The sequence below is a fragment of the Coffea arabica genome, chromosome 6c (genome assembly GCF_036785885.1).
Source record: "Coffea arabica cultivar ET-39 chromosome 6c, Coffea Arabica ET-39 HiFi, whole genome shotgun sequence".
NCBI lineage: Eukaryota > Viridiplantae > Streptophyta > Magnoliopsida > Gentianales > Rubiaceae > Coffea > Coffea arabica.
The window spans coordinates 62,601,604-62,618,127 of record NC_092320.1 but is presented as its reverse complement, the minus strand read 5'-3'; the positions used below and the strand labels follow the sequence as shown (position 1 = coordinate 62,618,127).

The 16,524-nt window shown below is 34.7% G+C and overlaps 2 protein-coding genes across 3 annotated transcripts in view; both read right to left on the bottom strand.

Moving 5' to 3' along the window:
* Positions 1 to 4,523: 4,523 nt before the first annotated feature.
* LOC140003703 (zinc finger CCCH domain-containing protein 46-like) lies at positions 4,524 to 11,182 on the bottom strand. Of its 2 annotated transcripts, none has more exons than XM_072054011.1 (10): positions 10,991 to 11,182; positions 10,323 to 10,530; positions 8,804 to 8,895; positions 8,593 to 8,688; positions 8,384 to 8,477; positions 6,689 to 6,894; positions 6,482 to 6,588; positions 6,075 to 6,399; positions 5,230 to 5,302; positions 4,524 to 4,949 (listed from the first exon to the last, which is right to left on the bottom strand). In XM_072054011.1, exons 1-10 carry the CDS (start codon positions 11,032 to 11,034, stop codon positions 4,911 to 4,913), a joined length of 1,284 nt encoding a protein of 427 aa, XP_071910112.1. In that variant the 5' UTR covers positions 11,035 to 11,182; the 3' UTR covers positions 4,524 to 4,910. The 2 variants fall into 2 exon arrangements, with proteins under 2 accessions (XP_071910112.1, XP_071910111.1); XM_072054010.1 differs by having other exon boundaries at positions 4,818 to 4,949; positions 5,230 to 5,305.
* A 2,339-nt stretch (positions 11,183 to 13,521) lies between these two features.
* Positions 13,522 to 16,524, bottom strand: part of LOC140008899 (coniferyl alcohol acyltransferase-like) — a 3,520-nt gene continuing 517 nt past the window's right edge. The window contains exon 2 of the mRNA XM_072053806.1: positions 13,522 to 14,499. Coding sequence (XP_071909907.1) covers positions 13,522 to 14,499 — 978 coding nt within the window. The remainder of the gene's footprint in view (positions 14,500 to 16,524) is intronic.

The following is a 16,524-nucleotide window of genomic DNA, read 5'->3' as shown; positions in this document are numbered from 1 at the left end:
ACTATTAGTTGTTTAGCACAAAAGTCTTGGGATTTGGGATTTGGGAGTTGGGAGGGATGATTTTGTTGAAATTTATTTTACTTTTATTATATTTCATGAAGTTGTGGTGAGAGTGATCTAGTCGTTTCATATTCATGTTATGGGAAACCATGAAGTCTGGATTTTGTGCCCTTGAATTTGATTAGGAAGACTTTCCAGTTGTTAATTCTGTGTAATTGTTTAGTTTTCCTTTTTTTTTTTTTTTTAAAGGGGGTGGGAGCTGTCCTGTTCCAGATGGATCTGGCAATTGTTGGGAATTTAATAATTTAATGAACAATTCATAGGCACCGTTTTATGACGCGGAATGGTCTAGGGGAGCTCTTAAAACTCTTCTGTGCACTAGGTGTTATAGGAAAATATTATATTTCGTTCGTTCAAAAAATTCAAAAAGTGCAGTAGTGCATGTTTGTCTGATCGGAGGTTTTCTTCGAATTCCAGTGCAAACTCTGTTAGACCCTCTTCCCTCGCAGTGTAACATTGGAGTAACGCAGATTGTTGTCATTAGACAAAAACGATAAAAAGTTTTATGATGGAATGGCAATGCAATAACCATTCCATCACATAATTAAGTCAATCCCAATTCAATTTCACAAAATTAAAATGTCTTTTGAAAAGTAAATAGAAATCCAATTATTACATGCTAGCACGTTGTTGAAGCATTAGATTTAAAAAAAAAAAAAAAAGGTGGGGGTGGGGGGCGGGGGTTAGGAAGAGATGCAAAGCAACTAGAAAAATCAATACAAAATTGACAAATACAACTGTTGATGATTGATTCAAATGATGAATGTCGAATATTTGAAGGGAAGAAAGAAGAAAAGCATACAACTAATTGACAATTGTACTACGGGCTTAGTCCTTACACAAACAGAAAGACGTGTCTGCAAATTAGTTTTGAATTTGATTCGTTCATTCGCTCACTGGCTACCCCAACTGGCCCAACAACCAACTACTACTACTCCACTATTCAGTTTTGTCCGCGTTCTTTTTGTAACACTACTACTTTTATTGAGTTTCAATCAACTTTCCCTTTTTTCCTCTTTACAGATATCTACACCTATCCCCTTTTCTTCTTTTACCTTTTCTTAGCCTCAATTTTTTTTGTTTATTTTTGTTTTTAGGGCTTGAGATGGAATAGGAGGATAGAATTGAATAAACCCTTCTTGTTTAATGAGATTTTGAGATTTTTTTTTTGGATATTAAAGATTAATAATGTGATTCTTGTATCTTCTTTTCATCAAATACTTTTTCCTTAGTCTCAATAAGTGTGTTTGGACAGTAGATCATTTGGAATAATTTTTGAAAAAAATATTGCACCACTTTTTTTATATGACATATGTGAGATAAAAAAAATGGTTGAAAAATGTGCTGATAATACAATTAAATAAAATTTAACAAATAATCTTTCACCAGATATTATTTCAACCTTTACTTTTTAGTTCAACAAGAGCAAGAAGAATATTAACAATAAGACTAATCAAACATGCCATAGCAGAATTTTTTGCATACTTGACAAATTCTACTGGGGTTGAACTTAGGAGGTGGTAGAATTGAATAAACCCTTCTAATGTAATGAGATTTTGAGATTTTTTTTTGTATAAAAAATTTAATGTGATTTTGTTTAAAGGGATTTGTGTATTGTAAATTCTTATGTACAACATATATTCTCGCTCAATAACTGTCATTGTAAGAAAGAAAATCATAATCCTGCTAGAAAATTGAGAGTTTTAGCTTAGCATTTCTAGTTTTATTTGATTGCAACCAACGATGATAAGTTGTGGTACGACAATTTAATAATTCATTTATCTCTTGAGATCGTTTACAATTTAATCTAGCTACGTCTGGTATTAAGAAAATAATGCCGTAGTATAACAAATTAACTTATTTTTCATTTAGCAACTTCTTCGACTGAATATATCATTAATTGGATAAATCATAACCATTACTATAATGGTAGGAATTCCTTTTTTTTTTTTCAGAATCAAGAATTGCAAGAAAATTAAATAGGAAAGGTTACTCGAATAATAATAATGTTCCCCATGAAAATGACAAAAGCAACTTGCTTGGGGTACATAAGATTTGTACATTCTAATTTGCATTTGTTGCAAAAAGTATGTCTTGTAGGACCAAAAGGCAAAAAGAAAATTTGAAAAGTGTATCTTGAGATATATGGCCAATAATGAGATGGTTTTTCTTCTTACCACATTTATTGCATTTCAGTGTCAATTAAGTCTTGGGCCCTTTGGCTACAGCATAATTATAGTGGAACCCGTGATTTTCAATTCTCATGCAATCATTTTTGCTTTTTTTTTTTTTTTTTTTTTTTTTATAACCCTTTTCACCTCCACAAAAAGGAGTGAATCTTGTCATAGACTATTCTTATTTCTGCATGTTGACTTTTCAGTAAGTTCCAAGAAGTATCAATTTGGCATTTGTAGCATTTGATGGTGATTAGCTTTGGGATCACATACTAACCCAAAAAATCACCTAATAAACATTGGATTACACCTTCTGCCTTTGTTTATAATCACCTAGTAGTAGTAGTAATAGTACTAGTAGTAGTTAAAATTGGTTCAAGAAAAGGGCTAATTGCAATTGATTGACAGCTCTTTTGGAAGATCTTACTACTAAAAAACAGAGAAAGAAGAGAAAGAGCCCAAAACACATAACCAATAATTGACCAACCATTAGTAGTTTAGTACCTCTACTAATTGTCTGATTTCATTACTGAGATAGATCTTTTAACTACTACTATCAATTTTCTTTCCATTTTTGAGACCTCAATTACGTAGTGATTGTGACTGTGTGACTGTGTGAGAGAGGAAAAAGGCCCTCCCCACAATGTTAAGGAGTAGTTGTTTTGCTGCCAGAGTGTCGTGGCACCCACAATTTGGCACCGTCACCGCACGACTTTCTGCCCTAATCTTTGATGAACAACCCTTTTTTTTTTTTTTTTTTTTCTCCGCAACGATAAAATTGTATACAGACCTGACTAGATTAAAGGCGTGCTTTGACATCTCTTTTGAATTTTTTTAACTGCAACAGCTGAGGTCCGAATTGCTAACTGGCAACTCAAAGAGGGACTTAATCTTTTTTTTTTTTGGTGGTCATTGAGCCAAAACTCGGTGGTTCATCAACCTCTTCATATTTGCAGCTGTTGTTTTCGTAGCAGAAAAATTTGGATGGATTCCGTTCCGATCACCGTCACGAATCAGGGTATGCATCCGAAATTATAAAATGCTTAGAGAGGTTTTTTACATATTGTCTATCAATACAGTTTTCACATGAGCAATAAAATTTGAACATATGACCTTTTAATTATCAGAAAGTGATCCATTCTTATAAATTGAGTCAAAACACATTTACGTATATTTTTCAGAATAATCCACATTGGCAGCTGTATTTGCATGTAAATTAGAATAATCACAAAAAGTTTCAAAACCGCGTTAATGTTATACCAGTGTCGTTTTGTTTTTCTTGCAGAATTAATCAATAATAAATCATCTGTAGAAATAGTGATGAAGTTCATGAGAAGAATAAAACAACTGCCTGGGGTTTCGATAAATAAAGTATTTCTGTCCCAATGTGAGGACAGCTTGTTGATGGCATCAAAAATTATGTAATATTATATGTTTGCTTCCTGATTAAATTAGAATATGTACATTTTTTTATTGGACTCATGGTTGGATATTATAGAGGTATCAATTTGTATGGTTGTATCTCAGTTGAAATGACTTATTTTTTCTTTTCTTTTTACTGTTTCTTTTTCAACCTTCATGGTTCAGTCGAGGGTCAAGCTTAAAATTTCCAAATCAATTGCTTACTCGCAATAAATGGATAATCACAAACATCAAGTACTTTTGTTTGATGGGCTAGCTCTACTTTGACCAAGAACAAGATAAATGCAGAAGAACTACCCATTTGAGGTAGGGCCTAGAGGCTTCAATGTCCTCTTCACGAAGCTCAAACTAGGGTTACAAATGAGTCGAATTTTAAACTTATCGAGCAGAATTGGATTTTTTAATGTCCGATCTTGAGTTCGAGCTCGTTGAGTAAAAAAAGTGAAGCTTGACGAGCTCAAACTTGACTCAATTTAGAAAAAGAAAAGTTCGAGTTCGACTCGTTTCTGGCTCGCAAGCTTGGCTCGATTTCTGGCTCACGAGCAGCTAGAGTTTCGCTCGACATTCTGACTTGTAAGGAGCTCAAAATCAGCTCTATTTTAATTGATATAAGGATATTTTTATAATTTCACGTCAACTCAAGCTTTTCCAACGACTCATCGAGCAATCAAGCCTAACAAATGATTGTTCGAGTTCGACTCATATATATTAACGATTGGCTGAAACTTGGTGTTGACCGAGCTCGGGTCGAGCTTTGACTCAAGCTACTTGAGTCAATTGCAGCCCTAGCTCAAGCACTAACCAGGCCTGATGTTCAGAAAGACGACGTCGACAGAAAACTGGGGCAAGGAAAGGGTGGGCAGCAAATTAATTGAACTGTAATATCATATACAGAGCACTGAATACATATGTCTGGACTCTGGCTTCAGGCTCCAAGTGCCAAACAAGACAAAAATGTTAGATTCTAATGCACAACTATTTTTAGTTCAGTCCATTTTGAAGTTGAAGAATATATGTATACAGCAACGATGACTGGCACGTACATATCCTTTCATGGCTTGATCAGCTCAAAATCTGGCAAACACGTTAAGCTTAACGGGTGTGAACGCCAAATTGGCATTGCTGACAGAACTAGCTACTCGGCAGAATCCAGAAGAGAAATTTCCCGAGAAGTGATTCATGTTTTGTCTCTGTAGAGTAGAATCCTGCAACGGTCCATTCCATGAAAAACACTACTGCCATCTGGTAGGATCCCTACCTGCAATACTCAACTGGAGGTTCTGCTTCTGGGATCTGAGAAGGGAGGAACACAGTCAATGTTAAAATCTTCTTGTAACTCCAACTACCGAAATCATGTGAAAAAAGTATAACACTGCTGTTTGAGAAGCCAACATCACAAGTTGAATGGATGAGTTAAAGCTTCCCTATATGTTAATAATCATTAAAATGGAAAACTCTTGACATACGCAACCCATCTTGTTCAACTCCCATTGATGCCTTCTATCTAAGAAATAGATACTGTTGCCTTCTATCTAAGAAATAGACAAGATAGACCAAGATGTTAATAAATTACCTCTCCAATGCCCCACTCCTCTTTCCTCCAGATACTGTTATCCCCATTAAGATTCTCCTCTGGTGTGGTCAACCTGCTGTAGAAATAGAGAAATTAATTTGCAGATAGGATGGGTGACATAGATTAACAATGACAAAGGATTAAAGGGAAACTGTGTGGAATTGTTTTTCTCCTTGATCTAAAGAAGTTCACAAGATGTCCTATTTCAATACACAGTAGCCAGTGGTTCCTGGATATACTATAGAACATGTGCGCATATTCAATAGCATTAGGTTTTCCATTCACACTGAAAGAAATTTAGTCAATGAAGACTACATTTATCAAAAGAAGCAACTCGGTTATGCGTCGTAGGTATCACCCAGTTCAACAGCTCAAAACCACACATCACTTGAGGCCATCGCCCATCGCTGGTTTGGCAAATTTGTGAAAGGGATTCTCTTATGAGTAAAATTACGTGCTATTGCTCACATGGAAATCATACCCAGGAAAAAACAACAAATAGATCCGAGTGACTATCATTCCTTAATAAGAATGGCATCAAACAATAGAGTTGTTAAATAATAATCAGAGACCAACATAACCACTATAAGTTATATCCAAAGAAGATGAAAGTAGGAGCATGTCCAACTAGGTCAGAGCTCCATGCAATTCAACAAAATGGGTAATATATTGGAAACTTGCGTGCTATTTCACTAACTTCGTGAACAATGTGTAGTTGAATGTTTCGGTTATTTGCATAAGACAAAAGGAGAGACAAAAAAGTTGAAAGAAACAACAAAGTCAATTAATATTGAAGAATATGTGTAAAGAAACTGAATAACCAGTTATTTGGCTTCTTAACTTACTTCAAGTCAATGTTGCCTGCGGACAATCCAACTTCATTCACATTAGCATTAACACTGAAAAGTGCATTCGTATTATCACCAAATATAGAACTCTGTGATGAGACAGTTGAAGTAGAAAATGGGTTCTGCACAGAACTGTTGCTGAAGCTTGCAAAACCAGACTTCATGTTATTATTAGACGCATTTGACAGTGTAGAAGTCTGTGCTGAGACAGTTGAAGCAAACAATGGGTTCTGCACAGTATTTACTGAACTATTGCCGAAGCTTGTGGAACCCGACGCGAAGGGACTTTGAAGTGTCTGGAAAGGAAGTTGGCTGCCAAAACCTAGCACATAAATGAGTCAAAGGAAATACTTAACCTCAAGGCCACATGATCTACCTCAGAAAGCATGACTTTGTTTCTGTACCTGAATTTTGAAATGGTGAGTTAGTCATTTTAAACGTGCTTGACGTCTGACTGGTGCTCTGAAAAGCATGCTGTTGACCAAAAAAATTGTTGGGTGAAGCAGTAGCACTGAAAAACAAAGCACCAACAGAAATCATAAACAAAACCAACAAGCAGAGTGGGACAGTGTTATACTAAATTTGAATATGAGATAAAGCGTGATTCATACCCTCCACCAAGTGATGTGCCCAATTGACTAAAACTTGAGAACGAAGGTGGATTACTGTTTTGAGCACTAACTGAGGTATTCCGTGCACTTATAGGAAAAGGACTTTGAAGACCAATGGCAGAATTTGATGAGCCTTTGTATGGACTGCGCAGTAGGCTGTCAAATTCCACTAACTTAGAATTAAGTAAGTTCCTCTCCCTCTCAACCTGTAACAAGATGAACACAGTAACAGTTAGCAAAGGAAACATCCTTTGGCCTAGATACAGAAATTCCAGAAGAAACAAGTGTAAGAGATGGGGTCTTGCTGAAGCACTTCAATTAACTCTAATTTGGACATTTCATTGATAGATAAGAAAACTAAGAAGATAATTTGTTTTCTATCAGACAGCCACCACATCATCTTGATCACTGTCCTACCTGATGACAACGATCGAAACAATAGAACAAGAGTCACAAGTCAATCTCGGTTCCTCTATACAAGGAAAATTCAAAGTCATTGGGAACAAATAACCAGGGTTTGTTAAAATCTATATTGATTGCTAGGTGGTAATGACTGTCAGAATTTCATTTCTTTTCTTTTTCAGGTTGGCTGTACGTGATAAAGCAGGAAGATGGCACATTCAGATTCTGTGACTACAATCCCAAGGTTCAAGATTATGACTACGATGGGATTGTCGGGAAGCAGAATGCAGGATCCACTTGATGCATTTGGGATGCAAGGAAAGAGTATGGCAAGAAATGAGGTAGTGAAATTTTTTTAGGAAATTTAGTAGTCCCTTTTACACTTCATGGCAAAGAAAAGGAACATAAAGGCAAAGAGCAGTCAGTATGAAGCAGGAAGAATAGTACAAAAATATGAACTCAAGAATTGGAGATATGACTACTTTAAGGAAGGAAAAACAAAAGAAAGCAGGCTAAGAGGCTCATATGGCTTGTGCAAAAATATGTGATGAACATTTAGCAAACTTGGATGTCGTACAAGATATAGTCACTTTCACAACGTTTGTAGTTCTTCCTAAGGCAAGGTATGAGACCTTCATCTATTACTGTTTTACCAAAGATTATGAACAAGGCTTGAATCCCCGTTGGATCCAGAAAACCTTAGTTAGTGAAGGAAAAACTCATATTTTCATCAAGAATTTTCTGGTTTCTCAATTCACAATCTAAACTCAACTATTCAAGAACATCCCCGACATACAAAGTATAAAAAGTTGACTAAACCATCACATTAACCAAGAACTTTAATCAATTACTAATTTGGACCAGTTATGCCACTGTATAAGCATCATGCCTACAGGTTTCACTTTTTCTTTAGTTGTACTTTTATGTTTTGTTGTACATTTATCACAGACCATAAAGTGCAAGAAGATCATCTTCTGAATAGTGAACAGAAGTAAATTAATTCAAATCTTTAGGTAATTGGATAGGAATATGGACAGAAAATGCAAATTGGGTATAGTCTTTTTACAATTTAGATAGATGGAACTGGGGACAATAATAAGTTAAGATGGCAACTGATTCTTCCTACAAGGAAAATACAGGGGGTTTTGAGATGCTATTCCATTTCCACCTGCTTAACATTTGCCTTACTAGCATAAACATTTGTTAATATTTGTAAGTAACTCGCAAGCCGCAAACCTGCAGCTTTTCTCACCAAAGGAAGATAAATAAAGCAGAGAGTGCAATTTATCTCACAATTGATTGCAAACTCAATCCACGTTTAGCATCATCATATGCTGTTGCTCGAAACTCTTCATAACTGATGTCGCCAACAATGTCACAAGGGCCACTGAAAAGAAAAACATCTCCAAATTACAATTTCATAAATATCCCAAGTCATAAAAATCAAAATGCCAAGTGAAAAAGTTAGTGATAAAGTATACCCACAAAAAGCAACAACATACTATTTAGAGTGACCGTAGCAAGTTAGCTTCCACAAAGGTCTCTCATTTTCAAAGTCTTCAAGAATCTGGCGTTTGCATGACTCAGGATCCGTGCACCTTAACATGAATCAAAATACCAAATTCACCGTTTCAACTTCAGTGATTAAATATAACTTTACAGCGCTGGAAGCAAAATATCTATATGCATAAGCAAAAGCAATAAAACACTCACTTGTGAGAGGGTGGCTGATTATCAGGTTGCCTTGATGCAGCAGAATTCCCCGTGTTTGCTTGGGAAGAGCGAGTCCACTTGTTTTCAAAAGCCTAACAATGAAAAAATTCGGAATTACTAAAAATTTATACTTGAAAATGCCAGACTGCCAGTGGTATAAATATGTTGATAAAAGGGAATTATAGCCATAGAATAGAATGGATTTTTTCTGAATTTGGATGAAAAATGTAAGAAGAATCTAATCACTTCCCCAGTCATATGTTCCTCCAAAATTTTTTACTAAGACTGATGCTAGAGCTTAATTTCATCTTTGTGGCGTTATTGTTTAAAAGTTATTTAGAGCATTCATTACATTCAAAATAGTTTACAAAATCAGGGGTTTCAAGTAAGAGGTTGGAAGAGGTCCAGTGGATAAAAGCAACACAACACATTTGAAATCCCATGGACATATTCAAAATGCTGAATAGTTTTTTTTAATAGCCAGTCATGTGGTGACTCTGCAGCATGACCTCAATATGAATTCTACTTAAAAGTACAACAGCAACATATAAACACACTATTGCAGAAGGAATATCATTTATCTTTGGTAGAAGTGCCATCTACCCAATTTAGTGTACATTTAGATTTCATTTGAGAACATGAGAACTATATCTATAATCTGAAGCTATACTCTTGGCTATCTTATTTCTCATGTAAACACTTTCGGTTTGCATTATTTCAAATTTCATTGATTCATTTGAAAGAGCAGAAACAATTTTAAAAATGTAAATGAAGAGGTTGTCATTAGGTTCAATCCTATTCGTATTACATGTCATATCATTCACAAGGGAAGAGTATCTAAAATATACAATGACCCTTTTCAAAAGCCTTACTACCCCTCAGTTTCATTCTCATTTGGTCAGTTTACTTCCAAGTGTACAACCGTGTAGCAATTCTATCAAAAGAATGTGCTATATCAGACAAAAACAATCTTAGGGATGAGGTCGTGCACGTAACTATGATCATTGAGCTCAAGGTTATAACTGGAAAGCTAAATTTCCATGAAAATAGTTGCAATGATTTCAAGTATTAACACTGTAAGCTTATATAAGCAGGCCAGTTCTGCAAAACAATTGCTAGAGGAACTCATTGACATAGCAGGCTACATCCCCATGGTCTCTGCGAAACCTAATTGAGATGGCTGTGCAACAACACTTTAAGAAATTGAATAGTTTGATTGATACAAGAAGGATTACCCACACAAATGAGACTCGAGGAAAAATTCAGTTGCCATAGAGATACTTAAAGATATTTATATTAAACATCAAAAATAGATACTCTTTTTATGTTAGGTTAAAATAACTACAGCAAACGTAATTTCTGTGTCCAAGTAGCATACACAGAGGAGCAGGCGCCAACAGAGAGTATTGGTGTCGCCAGTTTTTCTGGCTTTTTAACCAAATAGTGAATGATGATACAGAAACTTCAACAACTGATCAACTTTACTGACTAATAACTGAAACTTAAACAGGCAAAAAACCTTGAATTGATTTTGTTTCGAACTAAAATCACCAGCTCCTCTAGGCTGAGAACTGTTTTGGACACCAAATCCAAAAGGATTTGGCTTTTGCTGTTGCAGATTTGCATGCTGAAATTGGTTGCCAGTTTGCATGCCTAACCCAAATGGATTTTGTCTTGCAGGTGTTTGAGCAGCATGAAGGAATTTGCAACGATCACCATATTGACAGCTGGTAGACATAAGCTGGTAACAGATTATTACATAGAAATAAACGAATGAAGCCAATTCAAAAAGCCTGTAAATTGTCTAAAGAAAGAAACAATGCAGAGATGCACAAGAACAACAGAATATAAAGATCCAAACAACATACTGCATCAATAATTTACTAAACCAACATTTTGCAGCAATAGAACCATAATCATCATACCGGTCCATATGAAACAGATAAAAAATCACCCCAGAACAAAAAATTATCTCCAAAATTAACTAAACCAAACAAAAGAGGTAGAAGTTCTATTAACCATTATTCCAGCAATAACAACAAACCCATTGCAGAAAAGCGGAAAGAAGGGGAGAAAAAAGAAAACATAGTAATTGGATATGAAAAACCCAGATTAAATGGTAAAGATTAAAACAAAAAAAAAATAACGAATAGGAAAAACGTATAAAAAAGCAGAAGATTGTAGCACCTGCCACGGAGAAAATTCCTACAGAGTTCTTTCTTGGGAGGCATGATATTCTGCCAATTACTTGATGAATTTTTTCAATCTCTTACAGATTATAACTTGAAAAATGCGGGGAGGATTCAAGAATTTGAATGGAAAAATAAACTTCAGAAGTTCAGAGGAATTCTTTCCCCGAGTTCTGGGTCTTTACTTTCCACTGAGTTATGAAGTGGAACTGTGGAATTTGTAATCAAAGGGGTATTCATGTGCGTTTTCATAACGCTGAAGGCGGTGATGCGTTCGGGGCGTTTTGTGGCTTGGGCCTCCATTCAAGATCGGGCTAGCCCACTAGCCATCCCTCATGCCTTGATCCCGCAAACAGGCTACAAGGAGGAAACTGTAAAATTTTACTCTAAATATAACTAACTAGTATTTTGTCCGTAAAAAGAATTGCCAGTGCTTTAGCACAGTTTTTTTTTTTGTTTAGTTTATCATGAATTTGTACAAGTATGAAATATTTAAATACAAAAATTAATAACAATTTTACATGTTCATTTATATTAATTTTAAAAATTGACATATTGTGAATGCTTAACTATCTTGGGGAGAGAAATGGGTTGGGAGGTTCGGAGGAGGGAGTGTAAGATAAAAATCTTGGATTGGAGATCTTCCACTTATATTAGTAAAAATTATAAAAAACTAGCATGCTAGCTTTTAAAAACTTCTTTACATACATTTACTATAATACAATAGCATTCATCAAATATTGTAACACATGGTAAAAAATTGGTAGATATATTTGTTACAAATATTCTTTTAGATGCTTGAAATTTTTATAGCGACCATAACCTTGCTACACTGTACTTAATTAAGTACAAAAGATCCAACAGTTTATTTTCTACATTAACAGATATATTTAGATTCCAACAATACTAGTAAATCTATCAGTGTACACTAAATTAGTACGTATGGATTTAACAAATTATACAAATTTATTAAAAAAATATGTATTATTCAAAGAGGATGGAACCATAAAAACAAATAATTCAAATTTATCTAAAAAGATAGAATTGTTAAAAGAGAGAGAAATTATAAGAAAAACTAATTATAAAAGATTTGGATACAAATATGGATAAATTCCAAGTATCCAAATAACCCCTTAATTCTCTTCAATTATTTATGCCATCTAAGAAAGAGAATATAGGTAATTATATGTACACACACACTAGGCTTTCTCTTCTATCAGGCCTAAGTCTAGAGTTCCTTATGTAACAACAAGAGTTTTTCTCCTACACTATTTTTCGTCTTGAGTTGAACTTGCTATTTAATAAAGATTATATTTTTTCTTACTTGTAACAAATTTTTTAATAGAAATTGGCTTTTTACTTGTAAAATTAATGTAGTATTAAAAATTTAATAAGAAAAGAAAAATATATAGATGGATAATTAATCGGTAGTCACTTATAATTATGTGTAGTTATCAAATTAATTTAATATTTTTTTATGGACTTAAGAATTAGATAATTTTTTTGAATATGCTTGGACCATTTTTTGCTTTATTGGAAGGGTAATAACAAATAAGGCAGTTTGAAATAACAAAAAAATGTCAACACCATAAGTTCCCTCAAGCTTTATATACATAATAATATAGAGATGGATCTATAAAATTTTAAGTTCGGTTCCACTAATGTATGTTAGATAAAAGAATGATTGAAGAATGTAACCACGCAAAACATAAATATTTTTCTTTGGAAAACTGCAATCCAAATAGGGCCGGCTTCGAAGTGGGAGGGGAGATCTATTGGAAATGTTATAAGCTTATTCAACTAACTAAAGCTTGAAACCTTAAATAAAAATACAAAATTTGAGGGAAGGCCTTTATAATTGTCATGAATTTCCAAGAAGCACTGTTTTAAAAATCTCCAATCTGAAGGAAGGTTTTCAGCACGAGGAGGTGTGGAGAGGGGGAGGGACGAGATTTGAAGTGGGAGGCGGGATTTGAATCCAAAACCTCCTAATTTTTGGGATCCTAACGTTAGTCACTAGCCTAACCCTTCTCAACATCATACAAGGTTATTTTTGTGGTGTAAAGCTAGTATTACAGGTTCACAAGGTGACAAGTTTGATCTTAAATGCTTAATGACATTATTGTCTTCAAATGTTTGTCTCTTGCCAGTGGCTACATTTTAAATTAGGATTCTGAGGATTGCCCTCTAATTTGCTTTTGTACACACTAATGTGAACTTGTGAAGAATATAGATTTAAAGAAGTTGAGTTCCAAAGAGTAACGACGCTACATGTATTAATAGAAAAAGACTTAATTGCAAACATAGGTCCACTCTAGTAATTTAAAGATGAAGTCATGCAAAAATGCAGTGACTTCATCTTCAAACTACTATATGCTGATGGTGGAGAATTTTGGACCTCTCTACATACATAAAATGGTCTTTCTGTCTCTTTATTTAAAACCCAAAGAACTTTTCTCTTGGAATGTGGAGAAAAGTTGCTTTCTTTTCTTCTTCTTGTTTTTGTTTTTTTCTCAATGCGGAGAAAAGTTACATCCAGCTGCCTTTGTTCATCTTCAAATAAGCAGGATTCAATGGCCTAAACACATGAGCAGACTTAGATTCCACAATATCCAAATGCTTCTTCAAGAGATTCATGTAAACAATCCAATCTCCTTCTCTACTCAGACTTGGCATAGGCATTACGTATCCAGTCTGGCCACCCCAATGAAAATGGTAGGATCCAAAATCAGGCATTCCCCATCCAAAATTCATTTGAGCCACTGGAAACCTTTGCCCTAAGGAAATCACGATTGCTTCTTCGTCTTCACTATTTTTGAAATAGACTGCTGCAGCAGCTGGCTGCGGTCGATGTTCCTCAACCCAATCAATCAACCCTAAGAAATGATCTTCCTTGTTTGCACCCTCTATGCATGCATGGATCATATCTGCCACCCCATCAAGATTCATTTCCTTGAGGTCACATACACTTGCTTCAGCATATGGGATTGACAGCACATTCCCAAAATAGGTTTGCATGGAAAAATTTTTCTCTTCATTATCCCTCCCCTTTAGCCTTTTACGTCCATCGACGACAATGCCTAGGTTAACTTTTTTAATTTGTGCACAACTCCCTTCTGCTATGGTTTTCCACAGGAAGGCACTGAAAGACTCGAGTTTTGTCCTTCTGCATCCATTGGAACTAGCCATGGATTGAAGCTGTCCGACTTCTTTCCCTTCTATGTAGTAGATGCGACTCAAGAGGCGATCATCGCTAGCTTTCAGCTCTTTTGGTGGTGGTAAAGATGACAATAATACGTACAAGTCATCGATTTCTGCATCGTAGGTAGTAGGGCGTCGGGGATTCAACAATGAGCGCCTGAGGGATGGTGCAGTGTAAGTTGCAGTGCCTTTTGCTTGAGCAATCTCTGCCCATGCTGTAAAGAACATGTTAGCAGAATGAGCATCTGCTACTCTGTGATCAAATGAGCATCCAATCACTAGGCCACCACATTTGAGTTCTGTGGCCTGTTTAAAAAAATTAAGTTGATGCATTGCATCTGTTAATCTCATCCTAGGAAACAATACAACAAAGAAATTGATACAACAGCAAAAAAAAAGAAGGAAATTTTGCTTGGTAAGTCTTTTACTTGGGACATGTGTTTCCACCACTAACAGTGTGAAGGCTTGTTTTATATTACTCGATTGGATGCACGACGCATAACTTCTATTCAAATTATAAATTCACTTTAGAAATAACGTTCTTGATATGAACAAAAAAATAATTAACTTGTTTTAAGGTATTCATCACCTAAGACATTATAACCATATGAGATTAAAAAAGAAAAAGGGAAAAACCAAATGAGAGCTGCATGCATGAATCTATTCAAGTAGACGAATAGGACAACAAGATAGTATAAAATTAAAAAAGAAAAGTAGAAAAAAGAATTATACAAACATGGCTAGTGTAGAAATGATATGTATACAATACACAGTACAGCATTATAAATTTACGTGGTATATTGGCCAGTGTATCAGGATGGTTGTTAAATGCAGACAAACATGTTAGAAAACATAGAGTTGGAAACATACCAACAAAAATAGCTATTCCTTATTTAAATCTAATTTGCTTTAAAAATGTTGATTAAAAAAGTAAAAAGTAAAAACAAACAAGAACTTTTAGTTACAAGACCAAGTTATTTGACTTGCTCCAAAGTCATCTAACTTTGATAAAGACATACAGTTTTGTTGGACCAACGGCCTTTCGTCTCATCCTTATCTGAATAAATTAACATCCTTTAAGAAAGCAATGACGTTATCCTTAGATTATGTTGAAGAGTCATAGCAAATTTTTTTGGTGAAAGTGATACAACACTCACTTGGATAATTTTTTCTGGACATAATTCTTTGTCAGATACGAGCTTCAGCAATACGTTTAATTATCTCCATTGTAGCAGAATTTTTCCTTCTTTTTTTTTGTGTGAAAATGTTGACATATTATTGTCTTCTTCTTTGAAGAAGCCATCAATAGAGTAAAGATCTGTTGTTTACAGCGTCAAGAAACTCTTTCCAGTAGCCATCAATAAATTAAGGGTAAATTACATATGACCCCCTATAATTTTGCATAATATCAGATGACCTCCTAAAATTTTAAAATAGCCACACAATTCTCCGTTATTTTTATGTAAAGTGGAAAATGAACATAATGTATAATTAGTTGCGGAACAAAAGCAGGGCTTTTAGAGTTAAAGCAACCAATTTTGGCCTATTTGACAACACTTAATGATTAAAAAATCTAGCATATTAATTAAAATTTGGTCAAAAGAGTATTCTCCATTCACTGATCTAAGTTTGAACACTTCTTGAATTCTAATTACACTGCAAAGGGATCAATTGCGATTCTTTATCAACTCATCAATAACTCGAACTCGTAACCTTACAAAATTATCTACTCATTAATAATTCAAACTCGTGACCTCTGGATTACATCTAAATGCCTTATCAATTAATTTGCACGATTCATTCTATCAGTCATTTTTAAACTTCCAACAAAGTCTTTGTTAAAATTTCAACAAAGCCAATTACAAAGGGACTGATGTAGTGATTATTTGGAACCTTGAACTCATGAGAAGATAATGTTTGTCTTAATGGATACTTTTGTTACTCCTATGTTTTGCTAAACACATGCCTGTTTCGAGAATCTCATACTACACTAAAGAGCTTAAACTCTAAAATGATAAAAAAAAAAGTAAACTAATGAAGATAAATAAATAATCAAGGGAGAATCTAAGTACCATTAGTATGAACTATGAAAACAAAAAATGACAAACTAACTAAAAAGGCAGAGGTCCGAATAATCCAATGCAAAGGAACGGAGCAAACAAAACTCTAGAGCGATTGAGTTGAAGGTTGAAATGATGAATTTCGGAGTGTGCCATGCAGGGATATGATCCGTCGCTAAATTCACAAGAAAAGGCTTAAAAAATTGAACTTGCATGGAGGGTTGCTGCAAAAAATGTTAAATAAAACAAGAGAAGTAAAATAAGGGGAGGG